At 50.7% G+C, this 27,482-nt stretch overlaps 12 protein-coding genes across 12 annotated transcripts; 3 read left to right on the top strand and 9 right to left on the bottom strand.

The window, feature by feature from the left end:
- Nucleotides 1-1,831: 1,831 nt before the first annotated feature.
- Nucleotides 1,832-3,449, top strand: HD553DRAFT_346804 (uncharacterized protein; the record flags this gene model as incomplete). The annotated part of the gene is made up of 5 exons (XM_046183244.1): nucleotides 1,832-2,079; nucleotides 2,162-2,390; nucleotides 2,461-2,999; nucleotides 3,062-3,107; nucleotides 3,267-3,449. 5 exons carry the CDS (start codon nucleotides 1,832-1,834, stop codon nucleotides 3,378-3,380), a joined length of 1,176 nt encoding a protein of 391 aa, XP_046039922.1. The 3' UTR covers nucleotides 3,381-3,449.
- A 2,069-nt stretch (nucleotides 3,450-5,518) lies between these two features.
- On the top strand, nucleotides 5,519-7,187 carry HD553DRAFT_337972 (uncharacterized protein; the record flags this gene model as incomplete). The annotated part of the gene is made up of 7 exons (XM_046182315.1): nucleotides 5,519-5,604; nucleotides 5,680-5,999; nucleotides 6,075-6,164; nucleotides 6,229-6,504; nucleotides 6,572-6,765; nucleotides 6,837-6,961; nucleotides 7,064-7,187. 7 exons carry the CDS (start codon nucleotides 5,519-5,521, stop codon nucleotides 7,185-7,187), a joined length of 1,215 nt encoding a protein of 404 aa, XP_046039921.1.
- Nucleotides 7,188-9,011: 1,824 nt separating this feature from the next.
- On the bottom strand, nucleotides 9,012-10,154 carry HD553DRAFT_337971 (uncharacterized protein; the record flags this gene model as incomplete). The annotated part of the gene is made up of 1 exon (XM_046182314.1): nucleotides 9,012-10,154. The coding sequence occupies one exon, from the start codon at nucleotides 10,152-10,154 to the stop codon at nucleotides 9,012-9,014; it is 1,143 nt and encodes a 380-aa protein (XP_046039920.1).
- A 662-nt stretch (nucleotides 10,155-10,816) lies between these two features.
- HD553DRAFT_278752 (uncharacterized protein) lies at nucleotides 10,817-11,976 on the top strand. Its single transcript, XM_046178071.1, has 5 exons — nucleotides 10,817-10,860; nucleotides 10,932-11,189; nucleotides 11,275-11,476; nucleotides 11,577-11,688; nucleotides 11,800-11,976. Exons 1-5 carry the CDS (start codon nucleotides 10,830-10,832, stop codon nucleotides 11,947-11,949), a joined length of 753 nt encoding a protein of 250 aa, XP_046039919.1. The 5' UTR covers nucleotides 10,817-10,829; the 3' UTR covers nucleotides 11,950-11,976.
- Nucleotides 11,977-12,236: 260 nt separating this feature from the next.
- HD553DRAFT_389 (uncharacterized protein) lies at nucleotides 12,237-13,453 on the bottom strand. Its single transcript, XM_046184198.1, has one exon. The coding sequence runs from the start codon at nucleotides 13,211-13,213 to the stop codon at nucleotides 12,368-12,370; it is 846 nt and encodes a 281-aa protein (XP_046039918.1). The 5' UTR covers nucleotides 13,214-13,453; the 3' UTR covers nucleotides 12,237-12,367.
- On the bottom strand, nucleotides 13,421-14,803 carry HD553DRAFT_376 (uncharacterized protein). Its single transcript, XM_046184184.1, has 3 exons — nucleotides 14,364-14,803; nucleotides 13,822-14,289; nucleotides 13,421-13,722 (listed from the first exon to the last, which is right to left on the bottom strand). Exons 1-3 carry the CDS (start codon nucleotides 14,600-14,602, stop codon nucleotides 13,629-13,631), a joined length of 801 nt encoding a protein of 266 aa, XP_046039917.1. The 5' UTR covers nucleotides 14,603-14,803; the 3' UTR covers nucleotides 13,421-13,628.
- HD553DRAFT_337968 (uncharacterized protein) lies at nucleotides 14,712-16,214 on the bottom strand (the record flags this gene model as incomplete). Its single annotated transcript, XM_046182313.1, has 5 exons — nucleotides 14,712-14,801; nucleotides 15,199-15,405; nucleotides 15,607-15,803; nucleotides 15,936-16,020; nucleotides 16,185-16,214. The coding sequence occupies 5 exons, from the start codon at nucleotides 16,212-16,214 to the stop codon at nucleotides 14,712-14,714; spliced, it is 609 nt and encodes a 202-aa protein (XP_046039916.1).
- Nucleotides 16,215-16,485: 271 nt separating this feature from the next.
- HD553DRAFT_302046 (uncharacterized protein) lies at nucleotides 16,486-18,146 on the bottom strand. The gene is made up of 6 exons (XM_046178686.1): nucleotides 18,024-18,146; nucleotides 17,896-17,938; nucleotides 17,725-17,804; nucleotides 17,551-17,618; nucleotides 17,177-17,329; nucleotides 16,486-16,889 (listed from the first exon to the last, which is right to left on the bottom strand). Exons 1-6 carry the CDS (start codon nucleotides 18,030-18,032, stop codon nucleotides 16,835-16,837), a joined length of 408 nt encoding a protein of 135 aa, XP_046039915.1. The 5' UTR covers nucleotides 18,033-18,146; the 3' UTR covers nucleotides 16,486-16,834.
- A 1,551-nt stretch (nucleotides 18,147-19,697) lies between these two features.
- On the bottom strand, nucleotides 19,698-20,599 carry HD553DRAFT_337966 (uncharacterized protein; the record flags this gene model as incomplete). The annotated part of the gene is made up of 2 exons (XM_046182312.1): nucleotides 19,698-20,144; nucleotides 20,240-20,599. 2 exons carry the CDS (start codon nucleotides 20,597-20,599, stop codon nucleotides 19,698-19,700), a joined length of 807 nt encoding a protein of 268 aa, XP_046039914.1.
- Nucleotides 20,600-21,601: 1,002 nt separating this feature from the next.
- Nucleotides 21,602-22,300, bottom strand: HD553DRAFT_346798 (uncharacterized protein; the record flags this gene model as incomplete). Its single annotated transcript, XM_046183243.1, has 2 exons — nucleotides 21,602-21,982; nucleotides 22,046-22,300. 2 exons carry the CDS (start codon nucleotides 22,298-22,300, stop codon nucleotides 21,602-21,604), a joined length of 636 nt encoding a protein of 211 aa, XP_046039913.1.
- A 604-nt stretch (nucleotides 22,301-22,904) lies between these two features.
- HD553DRAFT_321012 (uncharacterized protein) lies at nucleotides 22,905-25,175 on the bottom strand (the record flags this gene model as incomplete). Its single annotated transcript, XM_046181208.1, has 6 exons — nucleotides 22,905-23,051; nucleotides 23,491-23,945; nucleotides 24,019-24,117; nucleotides 24,295-24,485; nucleotides 24,590-24,798; nucleotides 24,873-25,175. 6 exons carry the CDS (start codon nucleotides 25,173-25,175, stop codon nucleotides 22,905-22,907), a joined length of 1,404 nt encoding a protein of 467 aa, XP_046039912.1.
- Nucleotides 25,176-25,894: 719 nt separating this feature from the next.
- On the bottom strand, nucleotides 25,895-27,121 carry HD553DRAFT_321011 (uncharacterized protein; the record flags this gene model as incomplete). Its single annotated transcript, XM_046181207.1, has 4 exons — nucleotides 25,895-25,997; nucleotides 26,063-26,087; nucleotides 26,152-26,296; nucleotides 26,636-27,121. The coding sequence occupies 4 exons, from the start codon at nucleotides 27,119-27,121 to the stop codon at nucleotides 25,895-25,897; spliced, it is 759 nt and encodes a 252-aa protein (XP_046039911.1).
- Between the last annotated feature and the right edge of the window lie 361 nt (nucleotides 27,122-27,482).

The following is a 27,482-nucleotide window of genomic DNA, read 5'->3' as shown; positions in this document are numbered from 1 at the left end:
AGGATGGGTTGTTGCGCCGGCAGCGAGTAAGATCGGATAGAACGATGCGCCCGCCCCTTGGTGGATCCGAGAAAGAAGGGTGAACGGTTAACGCGCGTACTAGTACGGGACTTTTCTTACGTCACCCTTGTTTCGCCTTCTCCCTCCTCCGTCTCCCGCCTTGACCACTTCGAACCTTATCCCGAGTGTCTCATCAAAATCGGTCGTTAATCAGTCTCTTCGCCCCGTCGCCCCTCGCCCGTCGTTTGTTCCATCAAATTCATCAAATTTCTTGGACGACCGCGCTAAGATCCAGGATAGGCTGTGCAGTCCGTCGTCCTCGAGTCCTCGTTTTTGCATCTTTTCGTCGTCACCCTCCTTTGCCATTTCCCGTCACCCTTGCCCTCGCGCCCTCGCCCCCTCATCGCAACTCGCAACTCGCAACTTACTACTACTCCTTCTCATTGTTAGCCATAGCTATATAGCTGCTATATAGCTATATAGCTATCGCTTTCCATCATCATATCGATCTCGAGACCGAACCTCGAATTACTCCGTCGACCTAGGCGACGTACATCGCTCAGCCCACAGCGTAAGCACTCATGATTCAGGGGAGAAACCGTCCTGTATGTAATACTGACCGATCATTCTGGTCTCTCGTTTTGACAGTATCTCGCTCACACGTCTAGTTATACCCTATACCTTTACTTGAGCATTTCATCTCGCTGATACAATATCGTACGCCGTCGCGAGCACGATCTAAAACATCAGCTCAGGCTAGCTCATCTATCTGCCTTTATACCCCTGTGTTTCGCTACCGTCGAACTCGCCTTTCGACGATCGCCTTCTTATCATGACGGACATGTAGGAAGGCCTCACTTCGATCCAAATCGATTCTTTCTATTTACTTGGGTCGACTTCGAGCTTCTTCGCATCCCCGTAAGTCCTCTTGACCCGCTGAGAGTCTCTGATATTAGCTGTGCTGATCGATCTTCTTTCCTCTACGCTACAGCCTGTGATCGAAGCGTCAAAAAGGTGAGCCTCTGACGTATTGATCAAGTGATGGCTTAACGGTTTTCCTGAGAATGGATGCTGATACTCGTTGATACTTCTGGAACTGCTTCTCCTCATCAACTCCTCCGATCGATCTACCGTTCGTCATCGCACTGGATCTTGATGTCCATCTCTCGATCACCTGTAAACGCTCCATTTACGGATATTCCACCTACGACCAATACATACGGGAACGCTCCACCCATCGACGCTACACTAACATGTCATCGTCACTCGACCGCCTACGTACCACGGACTCTCGATCCACCATCCTTTGGTATATCATCACCTCACCAATCATCACTCTACCGCCCGTATGTTAGGATCACCAGACCCTGCGTGCCGCTACTGTTCGACCATACAAGCGTGACTGCCGCTGGGACCTTGTAGTCGCCCGCAATCGACTCGCTTTACATCATCAAGCTCTGAGAACGTAGCACGTCCTCGTTGCTGATCTTCGTGATCGATCGTCGTAAGTATCATGAGATCCCGAGTGTCGATCGGAACCAAGCTCATGATTCGTCCTTCTTGTTGTCATGCTTCGGTCCACTGGTCACCCCTTTCCTATTCCATCCTCGTTCCGTTGTCCGGACACCTTTTATCGACGACCCGTTCCCTACCTGGCCGTCTCCTGGATCAGTCTCTCGCTGCTTGTCAAGCCGACTACGGTACCTAGCTTGCGATCGTCGTTGGCGTGATCAGTGAATACCCCACGTTTGGTACTTCGTAAGCTCGTGCGCAATCTTCAAGAGCTTATGATCGTGTTCTGATCCTCGTCTTTGTTTCTCAGATACCCAGAATGTCGTCCACCACTACCGGGCTCCCAAAGATGCTGGCCGATGCCGCCATCTCGAACGCCAATCGCAAGAGAGGGAGGGAACATATCGTGGGACCACAGATCTGGCCGATCGTCCAAAAAACATCCCTCATCGACCTAACCCGCACCAAAGACACGGTTCTTCGGTGGATTCTGTCTAGTTTGCTGCAGTTCCATCCGGAACGCATGTTGTGGTTGTATTCGAAGATTGATGATTTGCCCGGAAATCGGTGAGCAAGAAAATCTATGATGGAAAACAGGAAAGAGAGTGAAAGTTCATTTCGAGCTTGACATACATTTTATCATTTACAGGCACGAAGTCATTGGACTGCTCGCGAGCGCTCCTCACATCGTCGCCATTGCCAAGATCGTCGCTGAGAACCGAAACATCTGTTTCGACGCTGCATCGTACGGTCCTTGCCTTCTCTCGACTGCTCCTGGATTTCGTCGTCTCTGGTCGCTGCTCGAGGCGGAGATCTCCACCATGGTCAGTCTTGATACCGCTCTCCAGTACGTCAAATCAGGAAGAATCGACCATCAGGTGAGTGCACAAGCAAGTTTGCATATCTCAGTTGCGAAAAGACTCGGGACTTACAACAATTTTCGATCAGCTCGAGCGTCTCCATACTATTTGGCCGCCCGGGAAGAACAACCTTGTGGTGGATTGCGTTCTCGACAACTACACCAACCTGGTCAAGACGAACAAGAACGACATCTTCGGTAACGCTATCCTCCAAGGCGAAAGGGATCTCTCCAGCGCCGAGATTCAGGCCCGTCGACGTCTCATACAAGCCAAGGTCGCGCCGTCTGCGTTTTTCGAACGTTTTAGGTTTGGCGACGGGTTCGCCGAATTCGAAGTCACGCGTTTGAGCAGGGATCTCCTGTTCACCGTTTGGACCCGGATTCTTGCCACCCCAGCTCATATCAATGTCTCGAAGCAGTTGATGGCTTTGGTCAAGTTGGGCGCGCCCCCGGCCTACTTCGCTCAATGCCCCAACTTGATATCGCTCGTCCTGATCCTCGTCTCCGGAGAATCTGCTCAAGAGATTGGATATGTCAAACCGAGTCTTATCGTGTCTCAGGCGGAGAAACTACGAGCCCTCGAGGTACTCTGGGAGGTCTTGGAAATCGAGTTCGCGGCATTTGCAAAGTCAGTATTGTATTGCACCGAAGCAGTCGGCTCGCGCTGATCTCGTGATGGTCTGTATATAGGTTGAGAAAGGCCGTTCTTCCAAACCTACCTCCGACGTTTCCGCAGGTGGGCAGGTGCCTCGGTATGCTAGTAGAGCATGCGCGCCTTACGATCCAGTGGGACTTCGAACATGAACCGTAGTGTCAGACCTGTATCGATCGTATCGAAGATCAAAAAGAATTAGCTCGTATCCCATCGCCCAAATTGCCCGTGTCGATTCGCTAGAACAGTCCGGTTGGGCACATGCCAAGCGCAGGGGGTCAGGAAACCTCGATTACCCCCACGCCCGTGTTTTTGGACGCGCAAAACGTCCAAAATCTCAACCGAAAAGCTCAATAGCACGAATCGACCGCACGACCTATCACTCGCCAGTTTCGGGCGTCAACGTCGGGGTCTTTACCATTAAACTAATGCTTTTATAGATTCCGACGAACTATATTTTAGTGAGAGAGAGATGCCGACCTGACGTAATAGCAGGTAAGGCCGTCCAGCGCGTTCGTCCATCGAGCCTCGTCTACAGTTCCAGGTCACGAGCGATCAATCATGTACTCTTATAATCCTGGATAGCCGTATCAGGTATGTATCAACTTCGATACTGCTGTAGCGTGACACTCGTACTAAGAGTAAGCTACAGGACGGAACTGACCTGACCAAAACATCGTCCCAAAACGTCGCCGGTCAAGATGATAGTTGCACTTAGAACCGATCTTACAATCAAATGCGCTGTTGACTGGCTTGAGTGATGGCGGTGGTAATCTCGAAAGTATATGCATCTTTCGCATGGAGGGAACAAGAGATACTACATAAAATTGTACACAGTATCAGAACCGGTACGACGTCGAACATGCCGCTGACAATGATTCACGGGCTACAACATCTGTGCGTGAAGTCAGATAGGCTTTAGAACCCAAGCTTCGACCTTAAGCTACCGGAGTTGCAAACTTTCCACGCTCAGCTGCAGCTATCTGTTCTCGGCAGTACAGCCGTGAACGCCCTGCTCCACCGGAAAACCTGCACAGCAATCGTGATGATCGATGATCGCCACCCCCTGTGACGTAACAAAAGTCAAAGGAGGGTCGATCCACGCGCGGAAGCGAACTCGGAAGCTATTTTAAGCGCGGAATGCTGTTGTCCTTGTCTCACTTGGTCGCATGTCGCGGGGCGCACGGTCGTCGTCGTCGCTGTTGTCGCCGTTTCCATCGAAAGAATCCACCGAGATGGATCAGGTGTACAGGCGTTTCGGATGATCCACTTCGGCTCGGGGGGAAATGAAAATGGGGTGTATCGCCCTTTTTCCTCGCATAATCTCACAACTCTCCTTGCCCTTGACTCCTTTCGCCTCCCGATCGTGAACAGCTCTTATTCTCTCAACTCATGCGACCTTGAAAGCCGTCATACATATACACTAAGAACAACAACTCCGTACAACCTGTAACCTGTCCCCACCACGCATCACACTTCGACTCGCACGCTCATCGGACCGGTACGTCTCCTCGCTTGTTTACCTAGAAAACGTGAGGACTTCAGCTGATGTGCCGACCTTTCGTGTTATGTTCCAGCCGTTCTCACATCGAGCTTGCGCTTCACACGCATCGGAAAGTCGAGGGAAGAGTATCGACATTCCCCAGATCACTTGAAGCAACAGAAGCAAGTCAGATACCGAGTAGTTTGGCTCGGTGAGCCAGATACTATGACGGGATGATCCCCGCCCTCCTTTATGTATCGTCAGCAAGCTACTGACTCTAAGGTCGTGCTGTTCGTATTATTCGATATCAACAGCCAAGACTTGAATTCCTCGTCCTTGACAGCGGATCGACAGGATAACAGTCAGTTCAATCATATCCCAAAGCTTCTACCATGTGAAGAACGAGACTGATCTCTCGCTTACCCCTCCCGCCAAGTTCCTCAGCCGTATCGCACCCAGGAATCTCCGTATCGGTGGTCTGTTCAAAGGCTTTCGTCTGCTCAGGTGAGTATTAAAGTCCCAAGGTTTGAATCTCCTCATCGTGGCGGGACGATCGTGCTGATATACCATTCTGATTTCGACTCATGTGGACATACCGTATCGATTAGAGCATACAATCCATCCCGAGCAACATCGACGCTATCCGCTCACCTGGTATCCCAGTAGTCACAGAGAGATCGGCAAGTGGCCCATCATCAGAACTTCAAAGATAGGCGCTGCTAAAGGAGGTGTGTCAATTCTAGCAATCGGCTTACATCCTGTCTTTTTCGCTAACCTGATCACGGCTTCCTATTAGGAGTATCCAAGAATCCATAGGGGAGCCGGTACAAGTGTCTCCCTTTCGGTAGTCAATCCTTTGGCTCCTTCTACTTCATCACGCTTCATCCTTCAAGTAAGTTTCAGCTTATAGGTCAAAGCCAAAACGCTTTGCTGACGCCGGCCCCACGCCCCTCCCCCCGCTCTTCCTTCCGCTTCAGATTCCTCCTCGCAAATATTCAAGAGCCCACTCACGATGCCGTTTGAAGCGGTCCCACCGAAGATGCAGCGCCGACAGCTTATCGGAGAGTACTACGGCGGTCTCCCGATGGCTTCGTTTTGGTAAGTCCACTTCCTTGGTTGCTTTGACTCGACGAGCTTCGCGTTCTGACACGTCCGATTTCGAGGATCTTCCAGGCCGACTATGGTCAAAACTAACATCAACGTATCCAACCTAAGCATCAAAATCCTCCATTGGATCACCTCTTCACTGGCTTACCATCAAACGTTGAACGCCATGGTCTTCTTCTCCACTATCAAGCAGATCGACGACCCCAATGACAAGTTCGACATCATCGCCGGGCTCAAGATATCGAACTTTGACATGGACGAAAATCTGAAACGCAAAATCGAAGTCATCGCCGGCTGTCCCAATCTCGCGGCGGTAGCGGCGGTGGTCGCGTCGGCCAAGCACGAGCTTGAGGAGCTGTTACTTCCGGACGCGGCGCTAGAGTCTAGTGAGCATCAGGCGGAAAGATGGTCTGAAACTCGGTTGCTTCGCAAGCGCTGATCCGATACTGCACAACCATCAGTCTCGTTCTCCTCGCTACCAACCGAGTTTCAAGAATTTTACAGTCTCCTTTCGTCGGAACTCGCTGTCTTTGACGGGAAGAAGCATCTGGGTGAGTTTGGGTCGAGGATATACGGTCCTGAGTTTATGGCTGACAGCATCCGCGTGCGCGTTAGATCTGGCACCCCATGTGCTCAAGATGTACGAAACATGGCGACCATATCCGGACCACGACAAGCGGATCGTGACGATCATCAAAGGCAGCGATGTGGTCGTCGAGGATTCAGAGAAAGCTCAAGAGCTTATCGCCACGAACAGAAGGCATATCCTCCTGAAGACGACATTGGCTACCGTCAGCGCAGAAGAGATCTCTACACGACGCAGCGAATTCGACCAGGTCTTTCCCTCCTCGGTGTACTGGAAGATTCTGCACGAACAGCAGACGGTCACGCGTAAGCCCATACATTGATTTATGAAGAAAAAAAAAGGATTTCTGTTGACGCGTACCTATATTCTTAGCTTTTGAGATGCGGGAAGACGTCCTCAGGGCGATCTGGGCTTCTTTGGCAAATCGCATGCCAGTTGCCGTAGGGCTCTTTGACGTGCTCGTTGCATTACACAGAGAAGTCCCCGCGCCTTTAAGCGCTACGGTCGATCATGTCGCGGCGAGTCCGAATTTGATGATAATGGTTCATATCATTCAGAGGCTCGACGTAAGTCCAGTCACCCGAGTCCTACCGAAAGCAATCGGTCTCAGCGGTCTTGCTTTTGTGTTGTCATGCAGCGAAACATGTCCCCATACCTGCGTCAGCACGAAGGACACCCAAAGAACAAGGACGGGAAGAACTATCTTTCCAATGTCGTCCCGACCATGAAGATTTGGAGGATAATGTATGCGGAACTGCATAGGTGAGCAAACGTGTCCAGGGGATTCAGCTTGTGGTCCTCGTAGCTCAACTATTGTTCTTGTTCAATCATCGCCTTCGTCGACTGGCGGAAACTATGGCGCAGGTACGCGATGATTAACGGAGTGCCGGGCGGTGATGAAGCCATGGAAGAAACACTCGAGATCGCCAACGTCGAGAAAAGTATTGATGACGAATATGAGCGCCAAGCAAAGGCTTGGGGACGTTAGAGATTGTACATTGGTTTCGGAATATCTAGTCGGTCGAATACGATCTCGTCGAGCAGTTGAACCGTATTCGATGCATCAATTCAAGAGGGCATCGACCACCTGGCGGAACCGATCGGGTCTGGTCATCCGAGCGATCGTTAGGATCTTGAATGACAAAGACCTCTTCTGGAAGATATAGGCCTAGCCGCTTTTTGATACCAGTTTTTTTTTTAAGTCGGCGATCGGCTCGTCCTATTATGATGTCCCGTCTCCAGATTCGAGCTAGCTGAAGCTCATGTCAGAAAGAGGTTCTATCAGCTCGACGATGCATTTTGTACCCCTTCCGACTGCGTCCGATAGAGAAGGTGAAGACATGTGGACAGTGATCCTAGTCTTGATCGTCTCGGACAGGTAAAGGACCCGACTCTGGCCTTTTGAGTCGGCCAGAACGACTCGGTGCACGGGGGGACGGAATGCGTGTCTAATGATCTGACGTTCGTCAGACGGTATCGTCAGCGATGACACCCAAGAAGGCTGAAGATGGTATCGAGATCGAGATACAGTAAAAGGCCCAAGCCTAACGGAGTGCGATAGCTGAACGAAACTCACGACGCTACACATCACCCACGGTAACAACAACAGCAACAAGCACAGCCGACCAGAAAAAGATGCAAAAAATACAACTACACCCTCGTTAAGAGGAGTCCACCCCCGAAACCCACGCGCTTTATGGTGCCCGTGAGGAGAAGCCCTCTCTCGAGAGAGAAAACCCACACCGTCACCAGGATTCGAACGCTTGACCTCTAGATCCGAGTGCCCCGATGACTAATTACAACCCATGTTGCCAGCGCCAAAGGAACGTCGCTTGTGGGGACGCGTCGCGCGGCCTGTTTGGGGTGTTCTGACAGGCCTTAGAAGCAGGATTTCGAGAGAATCCAGCGTTTGTCGAGCAGAATGACATAGCCGGGAGCTACGAATGTACTCGATTCTGCTTGTTTCGCCACGGACACTTGCTCGAGGTGTGATAGATAGTATGTCGCGTCTTGTCCGGTTGAGAACAGTGACCGATGCTGTGAGTGACCTCCAAACGGGATGTCCACCGCTGATCATTTTACCAACATTGCATAGGCGTTCTTCTAGTTCAAGAATACTGTGACAGCAACAATCGATTTGTAGATATCGTTAGGCCAGGGTGTAACCGGCAAGTCAGCCAACAGTGTTCCAGCCAAGATATCAGAGCATGCGTTACGGATCGTTCATAGTCACCGTATCATCCAAGTTGTACAGGATGCATCGGCCACACTCGGCGAGAACGTATCGAAGTGGTTTGAAAATGTTGTCGCACATCATCTACTGAATATCACTCCATCTGGACTAGAATTCGGCCATCCTCTCGGAGGAACGCGCCGAGATCCTGAGTCTTTATATGTTTCGGTGCTACCCTTTCGATGCTCCCCGTAGTCCATGTTTGACGAGCAACATCATCTGGTCAAGAATCAAACCTGTAAGGCTTCTTGCAGCCCTATGGTATCGTTTGCCTCCTTACAAGGGTGAAACATAGAGTCTGGGAAGCTGATGTTATATGCATACAATAACCGATCTTTCTATCTGGCTTTACAAGTGACAATTTGCTAGACGTAGTAATCTGACCATGGACTACACGACATAAGGTATACATCATACAACGGTAGCTGATCGCAAAATGCAAAATCAACTGGCATTCTCCTAGCAGGATATCCCGACAAGCATTTGACTGTTGCCGATGGGAGTATCATCGTCAGCATGCAGTGAATAATCATACTGCTAGCGATGCTACGGACCGGGCATGCTATTCTCTCGTCCTTCTTAGACACCGGTGGACGTCGATGTAGCCTTCGTGCGGATCGACATCGATATAGCTTCTGGACTGAGTGACGATGGATTTTCTTCGGAAGCACTCGATGCCGGCGGCTGCATGGCTCTCTTAGCTCTTCTCCTTCCTCTTCTCTTTCTTTCCTCTCTACGTCTAAGTTGATCTCCTCTGACCTGTATGATTTCTGCCATACGCGGATTGGCAAGCTTCGATGGATCCATCCTGAGGATACTCTCTTGACTCAACGAATTGGCGAGATAGTTCGATACAGTGGAGTCAATTATTTCCTCAAGTTCCGTCGCGATACTCGTGGAGATGTTCATAGACATGCACTGGATATCACGAAAGACGTCTTTGCTGAGCTCTGGATATTTCTCGAACAACATTCGAGCGCCATAAGCAGCTGCTACACGCCGATCTCCATCCACCTCACAGGATTCCATGTATCGCTGAGACCTCTTGTCGATCTCTGATTCTTCGAACTGTCTTTTGGTAAAGAACGCTTGGATCACCTTTTCGTCTGTGGTATCCCGGTCGCCTTTGTCTTTCAAAACGCTTCGGAGGTCTAAGATAGTATCCCCCACCGATGCGACGAAAGACGTCGCAAGCTCAGCAATCTCTTCCAAGCCACAGACTTCAACGGGATCGTCCTTCCGAGTTCTGCGATGGTCTAGTAGTTCTCGGCGCTTCGCTATGGCATATGCTATAGCAAAGTCCGCGTCGACCTCGGCTTTCTTGTGGAACCCCGTCTGATCGAACAGTAGACGGAATGTGCGTTGCGCCCGCAGCCACCGAGGTGGCATGTCCCACCTGAAAGCAGCTTCGACACACCTGGCAGGGAACAACCATCCGGACTCCTTTCTGTGAGTCCTGAACTTGTCGTAAACGGCCATGGGATCCAGAGATTCGCTGCCCCGCTCGATCTTTCTGGCCTGAAGTGCGTATGTAGTGAACGTCTCGCCACTGCTCTCGTCTTCCTTATATAATTCCCTCCACCCCCATTCGCACCAGATATCGTTGATTCGGACGATTCGGTGTGTCAGCATCCGCCGTACAACGTCCTTGTATTCTTGTAGGATGCCGTCTTGTGGCAGCCAGACCTCTTCGGCAGCTCGTGGGCGGGTAGGAGCACTCATCGTCTGTCAAGTGCTGGGTAAGAATTGGATAGTGCTGCTGATGACTTGGGCTACGAATTGAGCCTGGCCGCTCTATATACCGCAAATCGCTAGAGGTATCTATGGTTAGGTGCATGCCTGAATCGGCCAGGCAGGGTCCCTTTCATTGTACCCCTGGGACAAACCTCCTTTCTTGAACGTTCTCCTGTCGCGTCATCGACTGGACACCCACATGACGTCTCGAAAGGATTGTTCCGCGAGGCACATGACCAGGAATCAGCCTCTAGAACGAGGGTCACCTTACAAGCGCTCTACGACCAGTTACTCAGTAGGATTGCACATACGACAGCCCGGGACAAGATGGCGTGCCTCTGGGTGGAGTGCGTGATATATTATCGCTTGGCGACTTGAAGCGCTCGCATTTGCGGCCGCAGAAAGGCCTTGTAGCTCACATCGCTAGTGAAAGACATCCATCTAGCCGCTGTAGAAACCTTGACTTGTACAGGAAAGATGTTCCACGAGGAAGACCATATCGTCATTTGGGTGGAGGTGAAGAGGTATGAGTGGAGGTGGAGGCGCGGCGCACTCAAGCGGAACCAAACGACCCAGAACTATAAGAACCTGAAACTACTTGATCGTCCCTACTCCTCCCGACTGGGTCTTGCGACATACAACCATCTCGTTATTCATTCAGTCATGTCGAATTCCTCTACCACTTCGTATCTTAGTGAGTGTCGATGATAAGGACCACGCGCGCGTGTGGAGCGGTGTACCTAAAGGTGAAACGGATGCTGTCAGTCACCGGCGCGAACCGCGGTGTCGGTCTGGCTCTGGTACAAGATCTGCTTGAACACAAGCCCAACGTCGTCGTGTTTGCCGGAGTCAGGAAGATCGATTCCTTGAAGACCGGGGATAAACTCAAAGATCTGGCCGACAAGTACGGGGATCGTTTGAACCTTGTGCGATTGTCGTCGACTTCTGTAGAAGACGCGCGAGAGGTCGGGAAGGTCATTCTGGACAAGGCTGGCAAGCTCGATGTTGTCATTGCCAACGCAGGTGAGTAGTTCGGCATATCCCGATGATCATCTCATGTCGTTTTTCCCTCTTCGAAACCTGACTGGCGTGATGCTTTGTATCTCAGGTATCATGACCGGCCACTCCCCAATTCTCTCCGTTCCCCTGGAAGACATGCGCAACCATTTCGAGGTCAACACCCTAGGCCCGCTCATCTTGTTTCAAGGTACGGCTCAGGCGTTGTTCAAGTCCGCGGCGCCCAAGTTCGCGGTCATCTCTTCGGGAGGGGCTAGTCTGGGACAGCTCTTTGATCAGCCTATCACAGCTTAGTGAGTTATATGCCGCAACGGGATCCATTCAGACGGTTTCATTGACCGCATCATTGATTCTTCTGTACTCCCTATGTAACACCAACGATTGGCTTGGTAGCGCAACGTCTAAGGTCGGCGTGAACATGATCGCAGCTAGGATCAACCAGGAACACGAGAAAGAGAACCTCGCTGCTTTCGCTCTGCATCCGGGTGTCGTCGAGACTGATATGGTGAGCTTCCCCCTCCTCTCTGTCTTTCTTTGACCGCTTGACTCCACGCGCTGATAATTCTTCTTTGCTGTCATGATCTCTATCTTTCTGCCTCCGAATATGCCTGATCAGTCTGCCGGGCACGAATTCTCACCGGATTTCAAGATCATCACTCCTCAAGAGTCCGCACAGAGTATTCTGAGATACGTCGACGGTGCGACGAGGAGCTCGGCAGGAGGCAAGTTTTGGAGTGCGCCGGATGATGCGGAGATTCCTTGGTAGTAGCGCAGGACGAATCTTGAGGCAAGGTCGAATGTCGTAAGTCAACATACCAGAAGATAGGGACGGAGCAAAATTGACAAAATTGAATTTCCGTGAAAGGGTGGTTAATGTCATGGTTTGGCTTTGTGAATAGGTGTCAATATTCCTCATGATCGAAAGATTGTATTGCCATGAATACCGGCGAACCTAGCCGGTGGATATCACATTTTCAAGCCAAGGATCAGATCTTGGGACTGTCGAACGGAGATTCGCTCGCGTGTCAAATCGATTCACATTGCTGATATAATCCTGAATATTAATCTTACAACAATCAAGTAAAGCAAGCAAAAACGCAGCTTCAATCGTACTCAAATCCAGTCATTCCTTTCCCAGCGGCTTTGCGGTCCTTTCTCGTATGCGACTGTGATGCTGATGAGCATTAGCCTGTCGCTTGGCTCAGACTGAGCAAGCTCAGGTCGTTGGCGATTCCCAACACTTGTTCATTCAAGGTCGAACCAGCCTCAGGTTCAAGTTTGTCGATGCGGGTCGCGATCTGAAACATCGCATCCTCATCGTCCTGCAGTCTCTGTTCGGCGCGAAACACAGACCCCCCTGATGCAAAATCCATTCCAGGGGCTCCGAACGTGCTGCCTATCGATTGGACGCTTTCTGCGTCTCCATCTCCCTGAAAACTGTTCGACGCGACTTGGCTTCCATCGAACGAGCTGATCTTTTCCATAAATGATATGGTCAGGTCCGGAATGCTCTCATTGGTAAGCTTGAATCCTGGGTAGTCTCGGGATTTTAAGCCGATCTTTCGCTGAAGATCGAGCACGTGCCTGATGTAAACTGGAGCTTCCGCGATGTTATCGTTGAACATCGCATTCCACCATTGCAATTCCCTCGCGTACACCCACGCTGGGAGATGCTGCTTGTCTTTCCTTTCGACCTCAGCTCTGATCGCCAACATATCTCCGACAGTCACTCCCCAGGCCTTGTCTATTTCCTTGCCAAACCATTCGGGGGCGATGTACCTGCGAGTTGGCGGGGGTTGTTGGCGAGCCTTTTTTCTGGCAAGAGGTCTTTCGAGTGCCAGCCACATCGCCGTTTCGCCGTCCTTCAACCAGTTCTGGTTCGTGTTGACCTTCCATTCATACCAGTTGCCGTTCACATACACGGTGCGTTGTCGAAGCATACCAATGAGTTTCGAGATGTCGGAGGCGGAGGTATTGTCGAAATCTCGCATGTCGATCGTATCGGGATGCGTCTTAGATTGGGAAGACATGATGTTGGGTAAGATGATGACTGGTGACTCAAAACGACTTGGAATGTAGGCGTGAGGGGGAAGAAGGGGGGTGTCGAGACTGATTTGACCGCGGCTTGTATTCTCGAGGTTTATCCAGTACTGTCATGGCCAACAAAAGGCACTCTTATACTTTTCCGGCCAGCGAGAGTGGCGTCTTTCCCTTTGATTATTGTCATATCATTCTTCGTATCATCTTCCGTCAATATTAGGCGTCTCTGATCACGCATTGTGACATCCTTTCATATCCAGATCGAGGCGCGCGTGATCATCCGATGTCGTTCACCACCTGATCTACTTGTGCATGTTCAAGTCACAATGTGACCGAGGGGGACGCCGTCGCAGCGGATGGCGTGATACACGTGATTTCGAGACGCTTCCTTTCAGTTTGGATTCGTCAGATGTTCGGTTGTCGATGGAACTTGACGACGGTCCGGTTTGCAAGAAAGGCCAATCGCACAGTTACGTCTCCCAGACTCCACTGGACCGGCCTTCCATGTGTCCGAAGATGACGCCACGATCATGAAGTGAGTCGTGGTCGAATTTCCTGCCACCCAACCGATGTCGTGTGCCTGCGGCGATGTTCTTACTTCGATGGGAGATTGTACCATTCAGGATGATCTGCTTCGTCTCGACAGTGAGACCCGGTCGGAATGGCGAGACCCAACTCATCTTGCAAGTCGTTGTTCTCGAAAGTATCGCGAGAGGCGGCGGAAACCCGTTCATGCCTGGCCATGCTGATTCTGCGCCCAGAACAAATTTCACGATGCTGCATCTTCGGCTTTTTTTTCCAGGCTGAAATCGGTTTGCAGACGACGACACCCTTTACCTGCTCATGGTACCTCTCCAGCTCGTCATGACTAGCAAGGAGACCGAGCGTCCTATACGACTTCCGTCGTTCCGTGATATCATTCGGAGACCGTTGATCTCCAAGACCGGTACTGCAGGCTTCAGTTTGAATCCCAAAGCCATCCCGATGTTGGATATCGATCGCGTGACACTTGACAGACTCTCTAGTCCGATATGAGGCTAGGATCTCTACCTGTAAAGACACGGCTCTGCAACGGCTAGTAGATTGCGATATCAGCAAACATCTCCCTGATCTTCCAAGATTTCACACTACGACACTGACCTCCAAATATGTCCACGTACAGTACCAGCAAGCTCCTCGAGGTCTTCCTCGAAGCCTGTAAGCACTCGCGATAACTCGGGTTTCAGTCTCAGCCACTTAAGATCGTATCCCCTGAGAAATATCGCGTCCACTTGCTCGATCCAAGGCATCGGCGTGATGAATTGGTATGATTCCGAGGTATTCTGATATCCATGTTTATGATCATGTTCATAAACATCTTCTGCTCCCGCTTCATGCATCCGTACAATTCCTCTTCATCACCCAACGTCCAATTCCTTTGGTCCAACTGAAAAGATTCGCGGACCCGTTCGATAGACAGGCTATTACCCGTCTAGTGGGAAACATCCCTTATACGCCCGGCCTAGTCGAAGTCCTCTCCCGCTCTTCCAACTCTTCACGCTGAGCTTCTTTTTTACGTTGAGCTTGTAGTCGACGGGCCTGGGTGTCGTTTACACGTTGTCGTTGTCGTTTTCGGATGGTGTGGAGTGTGAAGATGGAGAGTTGGTGAGGTAGGACATGAGCAGAAAGAGGATGGATAGGCGGACGGATGAATGTGATCGCGAGCGAAGATATGGGTGAGTCAGGTGGAGCGAAGAGAGAGAGGAACGAGGAAGTGGTCAGCGACATTTCTTCCTCTCAAGATCAGCGCGGATGCCGCGATCCACTCGGTCCGCACACACTCCGCACCAACTTCAACCCCCTGCGGAATCCGGTCTTTTGCAGGCCCAACCTGACCCAACTCGAACCCCCACCCGAAACCCTCAAGCGACCAACCTCCACCAAAGGGGAAAAAGCAAAAACAACATAACCTCTGCACTCGCAAACTAAAACTCACCCTCTGCCTATGCCCAACCTTCTTCCCCGTCCCCTCCACCCGACTCTCCGTCCTAACATCCACCAACAAGTCTTTCTTCCAAGCCTCCCGCTTCTCAGCTTTGAGCTTTTCTTTCTTCTTGTCACGTTTGATCATGGTAGATGCGAATTGGGAGCGGAGGTAGGATGCGTAGAGGGTGTGGAATTGTGGGAGGGAGGGGGCGGGTATCTGCGAGTGGGCAGGGAGGGGGTTGGGTTCGGGTTCGCCGGGTTGAAGGAGCGGTCATGTGAGAGAGACGTGGGGTGGGAAGAGGAGAGAAGAGCGAAGGAAAAGTATGGATGAACGAAGAGGTCCGAGAAGATGGTCGTTCCATGGTTCCGGTTCAGTGTGATGACACAAGGATCATACTCACAGCCATACTGTACTCACCCGTGTAGAGAAATTCAAATCAGACCCATTCGTACACCTGACGAGCACTTCGTATTCTTTCTCTCCTCCGGTAGTTGTGGTTGGGGTTGAGGAGTTTACGGCTTCCATCTCCACATCGTCTGCGTCTACGTCTCCATCGACATCGGGATTCGCGTTCTGGTTCTGATTCGGAGATGCTGGGTCTTCTTGGTATGTATCTATCGAACACAGCACAGACGGTATGGGTCGTCGTCAGCGTTGAAGAGCAGTGAGTCCGGATGAGCAAGAAGGCGTAGAGCCAACCAGGGAGGGAAACAATGGGGAAGGGGAAAAGACGGGGCAGGGCTTACATCGTTTATGAGTCAACCATACACTCCCCGCTCGGCTCCCCTCTTCGGACGCTGTCTTGAAGGCAGATTCTAGCCGTGTTAAGAACTGTTTGCATGGGTGGTGGATGAGGTGGGTATGATATATAGTATAGGTCGTCGATGTCGAAAGTGAAGACGAGGTAAGGCCAGATAGGGAAAAGCAAGCGATCGGCTCGGTTAGGTTTGCGTTCGCGTTCGCCGTAGAGGTGTAGGGTGGACGGGAAGACTGACCGTCTCGTTATCCAAGTATTCTTGAGGCATCTTGCGTGGTTATATAGGGATTAGGAATAGATGGGTCGTGCATGTATAGGACGAAGACATATGACATATGGTACATGGTACATGGTCGATATCATGGTCGAACTTGCTTGGGGGTCGCCCGACCTGGCCTCGCTCGCGTGCGGATCCGGAAAAACAGAGAATCTTGCGAACAACCACGTCTCTCATTACCTGTTCAAGACAGGTACGACAGAACCGCCTGAACATTATTCTGTTGACGATCGACGATGCATCCACTGGCTGTTAAAAGACACGAGGCACAATTGTACCCCTTCGTGTCCCGGCTGTCGATACTTACTCACGCTGACCTGAGAATCCCCACGTTCGTCTCGCTCCTGAGGTCGCGACGATATTGACATGTTATGATGGTACATAGAACGCAAAGACATTACTTTCGTACAGCTTCCCGCCCCGGTCGGGCCTAGCCTGGCATCCCGATCTCGGATCTCGATCCTCATGATTGATCTAAAGCCGACATCCGTTCTCGTCTTCAAGGTCGAATCCTGGAGAGCTCGAATCTTAATCGTTATAGTCCGGAGCCGAGAGAGATTGAAAGAGAATCAACGAGGAGGATCCTGTTCTCAAACTTGTAGGTTGGTGGGCTAGTCATCCTTGGGATCCGTCTCCAAGTTGATCTGGTTCCCGAACTTGGCGTACCTGTCAAATGATTTGTGGAAAGACGGTTTCGTCAGCAACAGCTCAATGTTAGGGGTCGTCACGATAGATGGCAGTTGCGTCGGAGTTCGTCCTGCCTTGCATCCCACATCGTCCCGGGTGATAGCAGGCTCTCCGTGTGGTCTTCCACGTCACATCCCCCACCCTGATTCTGCACCTCCCCCACCACAATCATCACTAGCACTTCCAGCACCACCAGCACCATCAGACACCGCCACCAAACCCCACCGCGGACCCCACCTCCCGACACCTTCCACACTCAGACTCACAATTCAATCTTCAACCCCTTCATCCCATCTACACACTCGTCCCGCCTCTTCTCTAACCGCCGGATTTCTTTCTGCAAGGTACGTCGTTCTAGGGATAGTTGTCGGATTGCTTGAGCGGGGGTTAGGTGGAAGAATGTTGAGGCTAGTTGGTAGCTATTAAAAGGAGTTTTGGGCGGAAAGTGTAGTGTCGGTTTGCGGGAAGGATGACGAGAGAGAGAAGAGAAGGTTGGAGTTGAATTTGGTCCATAGTCGAGCGTGTTGAGGTCAGAGCAGCCAGAGTCATAGGGAAGAAGACACCGAGGTGGGAATCGTGTACCAGAAGAGACGGATCGTCAGCTGTATGACCTTGCCACGACGAGTAGATATAGACTCACGGGACAGGCTCCTTCTCATCCGCAAGCTCCAACTCCATCTCCAAATCGTCATACAGCTCCTTTTCTTCCTATACAGCCCAGCCAGAACCGTCGACATCGCAAAAACATATCAGGTGACAGCTCAACTCGAAGCTCTACAGAACAGCAAGATAAAGACGGGAAGGGAAGACTGACCTGTAACTTCTTGAGCTCGTCTTGGATACTAGATAGCCGGGTGTTGTATTTCGAGAATGCGCTGATCCGTTGTTGGTCCTCTGGTTTGTCGAATCAGACACATGCGATAAACGGTATTCAGTCTTCGAGCTAAATAATGTTGGGGTATGATGAGTAAGTGCCGGTGCTCACCCCATGCCACCTCGATACCCTCGCTCTCGTCTTCTTGTCGCATCTAATCGGACAGTCCAGGTAACGGGGATATAATCAGTCATCGAGTTATCGATCTGCAGCAGTAGCCCGCGAGCGGGTCGACTGACCAAGCTCATTTTGGTCGTTCTGGTCGCCGACTTTTCGCTATACTCGAGTGTGTTGGTACTTCTGGGTGCTGGAATGTCGATTAGCCGTTGGAAAGGTTGATTCAGTTGTAGCTTGTAGTATAGTCAGCACTAGGAGATAAGAGATGGTCGTATCTTGCATCATCTTCCTTCGAACGGGCAGTGAGATCACTGCTCACGCTGTTACCGAGGGCCGGCAGGACCCGATCACGCAAGTGCTTGATTACGTAATTCAGCACGGCAGGCGCGATCGTCGAATTCTGAAACGTGTGATTATCGCTCATGTAAGTGAGACATGTGGCTCACTGGATTAAGTACGACTAGAGATGCTGGAAGTCTAGGTGAGGCCATTATAAAATTGAGTCTGTGAGGGATGGAAGGTTGCTTGAGCACGATCAAATAGTGGATCAATGGAAATGGTGAGCCCACAAGTTGATGGAAGTTTTCGGTCAAGCTGATGGTTCTTTTTCTGCAAGTGATTAAACCTGGACTCACAATACCGGCCACGCTTGCCAGGATAGATCTAAGACCAGGTCACGGATGTCTCATTCTGTAGTCGAAAACGGAGGGATTGCGGCCAGAGGAGTCATGGGTTTATGGGACTGAGTACGAATAGAGATTTAGACTGACAGGAGTCGCTTCCCCTCGAGTGACTGTTTCACGTCACCGCCAAGACCTGTTGAGCGAATGAACAGTTGTGGGAGGCTTCGCACAACATAGAGAGCTCTGTTCCTGGTGTTCGTTTTGTCGCCGGCCTGCCATTGAACTCAAGAGCTCCTACGCAACACGATATCCTTTCGGATATTGCCAGCTTCCCCAGCGGGGATACTAGCGAATATGGCAGACGTCCGGGATGTAATTCCGGGCTTCGGTTGCAAGACGAACCAAGCTAAGTTATAACTTGGTTCAGCTCTCGTCTCTGACATTGGGCGGTAAGCGATGCGGAGCTGATACCACTGAACAAGGAACTAAATAACTCAGCTTAGATAACGCGTTGTGCGAGATCAAACCAGGTTCTGGGGCTCATGGTTTCGACAGAAGGCGGATGGTCTCGCCTCGACGATTGAGACCACTTGGTCGTCAGCGGCGGCGTGGTCTTGCCGAAAGTGACTATATAGATTCGTGCGCTCTCAGTTTGGACGGAAGATGTGAACTTCTCTCATCATTACGGAGACTACAACGCTCGCGGCCGACTAGGTTGCCGTGGAGGCTGCGCTGCAGGCGGATTCAGGAAGGTGGATGTCTTCATCGAGAGCACGATGATCACCGTGATGTTGGGTATACCAGCGCTGGGTTTGTGACACATAAATACCGTTTGTGTCATCATCAGTATTTGGCAGCTAAGTTGCTCTGTGCAACAGGACCTTACCCAACTTCAGCGAGATCTAACGCGAGCTCGTGTCATCGCAGGATCCGACCGGCCTAGATAGCTTTTGCAGCTCTAAAACAACTATGTGTTGGAATTTTTCTGACAGTCGGAATGACACTGAAAATGAAACCTCGCCGTACAGAGACGTATACATGATGGCCATCAGGAAATGCATGTTGACAGCTCCAGCGTTCAAGTGAGATCCAAGTGACGCTCTATCGTGAAACAACGTCCATCTCATTCACATATTCAAGCGGCAAAGAGAGTAAAGCAAGTACAATCGGAATCTAAGATTGCAGAGGTCCCTTTCCCTTCAGTGTCTTTGTGATTTCGTCACTCTCGAATAGATCCCTGTGAACGGGATTCCAATTGTGGGCGAACGTCACGTGAAGTCTTTGTTTCGTGGCTTTCTTGGTCAGCGTGCCGTCCATAGTCTCCAAAAGCTCCTGGGGGTCACGTGGCTTCTCCGTAAACATGAATACATCGACATTCTTGATTCGAACATCGATAGCTTCTTCAGTGGAGGTCTTTTCGAGCATCGCGAACATCTCGTCTGTGAGATGGAGTGGTCCACTCGCAGAATGGTCAAGATTCTCGGTGGCGTTTTTCCCTGGTTCCGATGGCTGCAGGGAGTATCGAGCTACCTTTCCGGGGTAAAGCACCATTCCTTTTGGGTAGGATGGCAGCTGGGAGTACGGTTCGCCTTTAGACTCTGGGCCCCATTCGATGCGAAACTGTTCCGGAGGAGGAACGACAAGAGGTGTCTCAGCGGATCTATCGTGTGGCGCGAGCTATTGCTGTACTGTGAATCGAAGGCGCTGAGACTCACGGTGTAAGCGGAATGCAAAGGATCTTCGCCGAGATTCTCCTCAATGAGGGAGACCACGAAGTCTTTCCACGTCCCAACGGGCTTGACCTTGGGTATGTTCAGCACCGACTCGTCAAATCCGCCGGCGGTGATCACGGTCTCAACGTCAGAGCGGTATCCGGTTGGGACGAGACTTTGAGCAGTTTCGTTTGCAGAATCAGCGCTGAGGAAGTCAGACGCCGATGTGGCCTGTCCGCTCGGTTGTTCGTTCGTGCCCGTTCCCCTGGAGTCAGACCTGCGGTGGAGTAGCTTGGATGTCCAGGAAGAAGTTTTAGGATTCTTATCGGAAGCATCGCGTTCGGCAGTGTTTCTGGAAGACATGATTGAAGTGCTGATCCAAGGATAAGGCTGGCGTAAAAGGTTGTTTGACCAGCAGATCACGGAAGGACTCGCCCTTCTCTCTACCGCCTTATATGCAATGGGTTATGGGTGGCGAATCATCATGTAACCCGACAAGACGATAAATGACGATTCAGATAAAGGAAGCACGGATGGTACAACCCCAGAGAAATCTATCGGATCGGGTCTCCGGCGCGTTTTCTGCCTTGTCGTCGAGGATCACGCGACTCTCTATCACAAGTATCGAGACACGAGGCTTAAGGATTCCTTTGATTACCAGGGTGCTATATCGATGACAATCTCGGTGGCTATCAGGGCCTTACTGTGAAGGAACGCGGAGAGGTCGAGAGGACTGGTGGCATGTGACACCAAGGTTAACAGGGACTCAGAGGTTGGTGGAACCGAAATACCATTGGTCTCGTGCTTTGATCACTCGCTCATACCCGTCATTGCAGCGCTTAGGTGTCTTGTGCAGGTTCCGACATCTGGAAGTCAGGCTCGTCCGCCGGCCGAAAAGATGCTGAGAACGCTATATTTGTGCGCAGGAATAGAGATGCGCAATAGCAACACCGGTATATCCTGATGAAGATCTCCTATATTCGCGATATGATTCGTCTTGCTTGGGCAGGTCGGAACCCATACCGAATCGAGATTTCAGTACAGTGCTGATCGGGGGACTTAGTGATTTCCATGGAGTGAAAAAAAGACCCCAGGGTGATATTTGAAGTGTAGCTGTACTAGTCTAGTGTCGACCTCCGCGCTCAACATCAAACCTGAGGCGAGAAGTTAACTTTAAAGCGACGAGCTTGACACAACAGGAAGTACGCATTTAAAAATCGCCACACAAGTACAAAGGTCATGAAAGCCGGCTAGATGTCGCCCGAAGCCTGCAGCATCGTTGATCATACTAGTGGTAGATTGGTCAGGCCACAAGTGCTTTACAACGGCGAGCGATTCCTCGCTTTACGGGGATCGTGCACGAGACTACTGTGTGGTGTATTTCACTATGTCAGGCGTTCGGTATAAGTTGCCAAACTTTTTCCAGTCGCCCAAGAATGTCACCTTGAGAGAATGGGATTGCGCAGAACGAAGGGCGAACAGGTCATTGAGTTCCTGATTCGGGGCAGTCTTCTCCAGGATCATGATGACGGACTCGTCGTTGATCTCGACATCGATCGGATTTTCGCTCTTGACGTTTTGCAGCAGATCAAATTCTTTGGGCGCGAATTTATATTGGAGGAATTTGGGCCTTGCCTGAAAATCTAGCGGCTTCTTTGTCTGCGGCGCTGTCGAACGGGTCACCTGGACGGTGTGAGACTTTGAAGACTTGATGGCTTTGACACTTGGGAACCATTCAATCAGAAACTGTTTAAATCGGTCGCTCAAGCTCAGCGAGTCGTCGTACAGTGGATCTCCAAAGTTACTTACTTCACAGCCTAAAGGAGAGACGTTGGCAGCAAGGCTTCGTTTGATGATGTCCACGACCACATCTGTCCCGGTAGATGGACACTCGCTTGCCAGGGTCGCATTTGTACCTCCTCCGCCAACAGTTAACGCTGAAGACTCGAACTGAGAGCCAGACGGTTGATGAGATGGGTCAGATGCGTTCGTGCTTGAGTTATCAGTCCTGCTCCCGAATGAGAAGGATGTAAACCGAGAGAGTATGCTTTTAGAACCTGTCATTTTGGATCTGTTTGCAGAATGATTGGACACGCTCCCAGGTGGGTCTAGTGTGGTAATGCACGCGGTACGACAGCAAAGAAACGAGTCGTTGGCGACCTTGTCTGATCATAATATATATGTCCTGATGTGCAGTTCCTCCTATTTTTCTCTCTGCGGAGTCATAGCGAAGAGAAAGGAAGTTCTGTGGCAGTAGAGCGGGGGGAAAGATTTCGGGCCTCGATATCTGCACGTCGTCAAATGTCCGACTCCGAACATTGCCGCCCCTTATACACAGTATCAGGCCACAACCTCTTCAAAGACATGACTGGATTCCGCTCTGACGATTTCAAGCGTATCAGCATCCTCATTTATCCCGGCTGCATTGTCGGAGTAGCGAATGATTTCATCATATCACATAAATACTGGTATCGATATTTTTAAACGCCATATCGCGTATGTATCTGCCAGTGATGACGGCAGATTCAAACGTCCTTTGCAGACCAGGCTGCTCATCAGCTAGTAGCGCGATTGCTCAGTCTATCGCCCCGAGTTATAGGCTTCCTTTGTTCTCATAGAAATTTCACTCGATCCATGCCCCAACAGCGCGGTCACGGCAGGATCGTTACTAGTGATGGTTGATGCGGTGTGTCTCCCTCTGTTCGGCCGCTAGATCGATGGTGGCAATCCTAGTAGACAGGTTGTTTACTCTGGGGCACGATATCTTGTTGCGGTTTTGACCAGCAACCGCGGCTTTGAGCAGAGAGTTGCTGTCCTGCGGACGTCCGAATCACAGGTATGACGGTGAAATACTGTATGTATACTCATGCGAGAGCTCTATTACGCTAGTACATCAGGAAGGCGAAGAAATTGCTCTTTAATCTCTACCGTCAACACCTTTCCAGGACCCTTGGAAAATGTCCAGTAGGAAGGACGATATGGTCCTATATCCACATTCAGTAACATTCCTGAGTCACAACGTCTCGCAAAGTCCTTCAGCTTTTCCTTATCTCTGCTATGCAAGAGGTGTTTCGTCATGTCTTCCGCGACGCCGACATTCGTTGCATCAAACCTCGCAATAGAGACCAGTCCAGTAGACGATAACCTCTCGCAATGGTGAGCATCCCAATGAAACTGCCACTACACCTGGGTACGATTAGCACCTGTTGACGTAACCCATTTTTGCCACTGATCAGTCATGATCAGTCACTCACTTTCTGAGGAACAGCGATACAGACGTCGCCCGTACCGACCGCGACTTCGTGCGGATGGTACGATCTCACGTCTCGCCCAATCAAGGCTATAATCAACCTCGTTGCGTCCCATTCTTTGTCCGTCTTGAACACTTCAAGATGACCTTCTGTACTGAGGGCCTTACTGCGAAGGAGCCCCGGATGGCTCTGTTCTATGGCAGAATCTCTGCGGCGCAGTTTGGATTCGATATCATGTTGGATATCATGGTGGAATGACTCCGTGTCCTCTGGCTGGCGGAGACTAGACGAAGTGTCCCATGACGGCTTGATCCGTTTCGCCAGCCCAGATGTTGTGTCTCGAAGCGAAGTCGCGAACGTACTTGCGACGAGGTGCGGACGACGCGGATTGAAATGCGAGGAGCATTCCGAACCGGTCGACCAACTACTGGAGTTTTGAGAGTGAAACGATGCAGTCTCTGCAATCATAACGGTTGGTGACATCGATATAGGCGCGGTCGTGAGCTAGCGTGATGCATACTATACACTCACCTATGTACGTCCTGACTTGAGGGCATATTGTACAGTCAGACGTTATGTACTGAATAAGTTCAAGTGGCGAATCATACGTTCCTTTGTCCGTCTTGTAAACTGGATCGCGCAAGAAGTCGCAATACTTCGTTTTCCTTTACGATTAATTCCCCAACGCAAGCCTAAAACGGTCTGAAAAGAGGTGTGCGATCCATGTGATACCGTATGTGGTACTGTCATGACCTCTCATGACCATCTGAAGATACCTTGATACTGCGCCAGTTTGAAGGGTCTCACCCGGATTTCGCTGTTTTGTTGTCTGGACTGATTTATGGAATCGCCATCTTCGCCATCTGGGTACTTCAGTCGTCTCTGGGAAGATTCCTTCTGCAAGCGCATCGATAATCTGCTGACATATCAGAGTTCCCTGGGCCGACTCATTACAGTCTTCTTCTGGCGCGGATGTCCATTCAGTTGCTGCTCGCAAACTAGTCAATCACATGCGAAAACTACAGGTACAAGATTCACATCGATTGGACTCGCACTCTAACATATAACTCAAGTGTCGATGGCTGCGTCGACTAGCCCGTACACGCGGAACTCTATCTGTTTGCGTTTCCTGTCTTTCGACCAGAATCCTTCGGCGTATACGTAGTACCATTTGGCACTCGAGGTACTGCTGCTGTCTGCGTCAATTGGGATTTGAAACTTCGCTCCGTCCCACACCGTATCTAAGAAAGGTGCGGTCCCGGTGGATTTGGCGGATTCTCCGCATTCTTTGGTCCAGGAGACACCTTGATTCTGTTTGAGGCAATATACATCAGCACGTTATCAAATGAAGGCCATTTTGTGGCCTCCAGAGATGTCAGGCTTACCTGCAGATAACCTGCGAGAGACTTGTCAAGATTTGGGAGTGCTTGGGCCGGCATGATAGATTTGACCTGGCAATCCGATATGATGCCAAGATCCAAGACTTGGTCGAGTCGGGGAAAAGGCTTGAAGTTTTTGTTTTGCGATTTCGCGCGTTCTGCCTTGGATTCTTCGATGGTCTGTCCGGCGGATTTCCTGGAGCTTTGACTGGCGTCCAGGATAGAGGTCACTAGCCTGGAAACGAACTCCCTAATCGAACCTTCGTTCGTCTCGAAAGATTGTTGGCTCATGGAAGGAGGAGGAGTCATCTTGCCTGTTGTAAAGATTGTTGGACAGGTGCGTGGTCGCGTGTGATTTGGGAATGTTAGGATGAGCAGCGTAATATAAAATGATATCGACCAGCAAGCTATATGCCGGATTCGAGAGGGCTTATATAGCTGTCTTCATGTTCGAAGAAGCGAACCAACCATAGCCAGAGCTGTTCAATGTGGTTCTGGAGAAGGTACGATCTGGCTTCTTGACCCAGCTTCTATCACCTGATCGTTCGTTCGAACGGGGCTGACAGCTGGGAATCTGATTGCCCACTCTGTCGGCTATGATGAACAAAACAAAGCATGTCCTTTGGGATGTCGAGATCATCTGTCGATGGCATGCGAGAAGCCTAACCTAAACGAGACGATGTGCGAGAAGCCCTCGAATCTCAGCAATCCCTTGCACATTCGTCCTCATATACCTGATCACGTATCAGAAGCACTTTAGTACAATATCACGCCGGTCTGAAAAGTAGCTTTTCGGACCCATGATATGGTCATCTGAGCGGCCTAATTCGGCTTTATATGGGTTTCAGGACCAGTTGTATCTATAAGTCGTGATGACTAAGTTCTCGCACGTCACTGAGAAGCGCATACGATAGCAGAAGCGAGCATCAACAGCACGTGATGGAGACAAAGCAAGGTCATGTCAATCTTGCAGTGGGGCCTCTCTCGGTATTAGGCGATGGTTTCACATGCTGTGCTAGAAAGTGGTCCTATTCAAGAGGAAAATTCCTGATCGAAGCAAGCACCAGATGTCGTCGATAATTGCAATTGGCTCGGATACAGCACATGGTTGATGGTCTAATCCAGATGATGCTGCAGAACTCGATGATACAGACAAATAATCGCCGGTCGTTGTGATTCAGTCGTATTGTGCTCACTGTATGTCAGGGATCATACTGGAAGCTGGCAACGATACACGCGAATCTCAGCTTATATCTATGCTGATTTCGTGCTGCCCACCCCTGACGTTTCCCCTGACGTTTCACGTTTCCTTTGATTTCCAGAGGTAAAGGGCGAGAAGTCCAAGCTCTCAATAAGAGCTGAAACATGATGCGCTCCTCATATGACCAGAAGAACATGGGCGCTACTGGTCCACGAGGGCTCGTGTCTACCTATCGCAATGAAGTCCCAATCATCTTGGCGGAACTTTTGGACTGGTCATGATTAACGGTCTCAACCTACCATTTGCAATTCATCGGAACTACCATTTCATTGCGGTGAAGAGGTCCAACCTGGTTGGTTCATCGTGGGCGGATACTGGAGAGGGGTTCATACTTGCTACTTCCGAGTTGCTATGACCTCAGACCAAAGTGGAGCGGTTTGCCTGGCTCCTGCAGCTAGTTGCAAGGCTCAAACGATATTTACAAGGCTCAAACGATATTTACAAGTGGAGCTGAACTACAGATCTGTAACGGTATGTTGGCGCGGTATACCTAATCTCTCTGCTCTACGACTCTCAACAGAACACTATTCGGAAAGTATTCTTTGCGGTCTGCAGAGTCCTTGATGACCGAGACCAGGTACCTCCTGTCGCCAGGTCCCTTCAATTCCATCGACTGCTCAGCCCATCCCTCGAGCGAGTGTACTCCTTCGAGAACCTTCAGACCTGCCAACGAAATTTTTGCTGCACCGTCTGTGTTCTTCGGAGGCATAGTGTTGCCCCATACAGCTACCCCCTGTAAGCCTTGTCTTCCCCACCACAGACGAGCTTCCCCCGGCCTGAATGTGGTTCCCGCGGTCGCAACAGCCTTTTGGATGATTTCGCTAAGGACATGAGCTCTCGGATCTAGCCGGGAGAAGATCGTCGCGATGCTTTGAAGGGTGGAGCGATCAGTGCGTTTTGTTGAAGGTGTTTGAGGTTCCGATGCACTCGTGCCAAGATGATCGGAATCGTGCGAAGATAGGAACCCGGTCGATATCGTCGAAGTTGGTGTCATGATGTATAAATGTACTGGTAGATAACGCCAGGATGCATACAGTATCACATTGAGAACAGTGTGGTTGCGAATAGACATTCATGTTAGTGGTGAGAGGCTTTAAGCTCGACTCCCGATCGCTAAGCGTTTCGGGTGCCTCCTTTGATGCAAGGGATGAAGCGCGAAAAGTCCCAGACCTGCTGGCCCGGATGGTGAAACGAGGGATGGCGCGCGCGGCAAGTCGCAGCCCTGTCAACCTGCAATATGAAACGCCACGCTGCATCGGAGCCTTTGGGGGAGGCTGAAGCAGCAGTGGCGGACTAGTCCGTGTCTTACAGCCGGGCGCCAAGCAGATAACCTCCCGCCCAAACAGTGTAACTAT

The sequence above is a fragment of the Filobasidium floriforme genome (assembly GCF_021052385.1).
Source record: "Filobasidium floriforme strain CBS 6241 chromosome Unknown HD553scaffold_1, whole genome shotgun sequence".
NCBI lineage: Eukaryota > Fungi > Basidiomycota > Tremellomycetes > Filobasidiales > Filobasidiaceae > Filobasidium > Filobasidium floriforme.
This window is presented reverse-complemented; position numbering and strand designations above follow the sequence as displayed.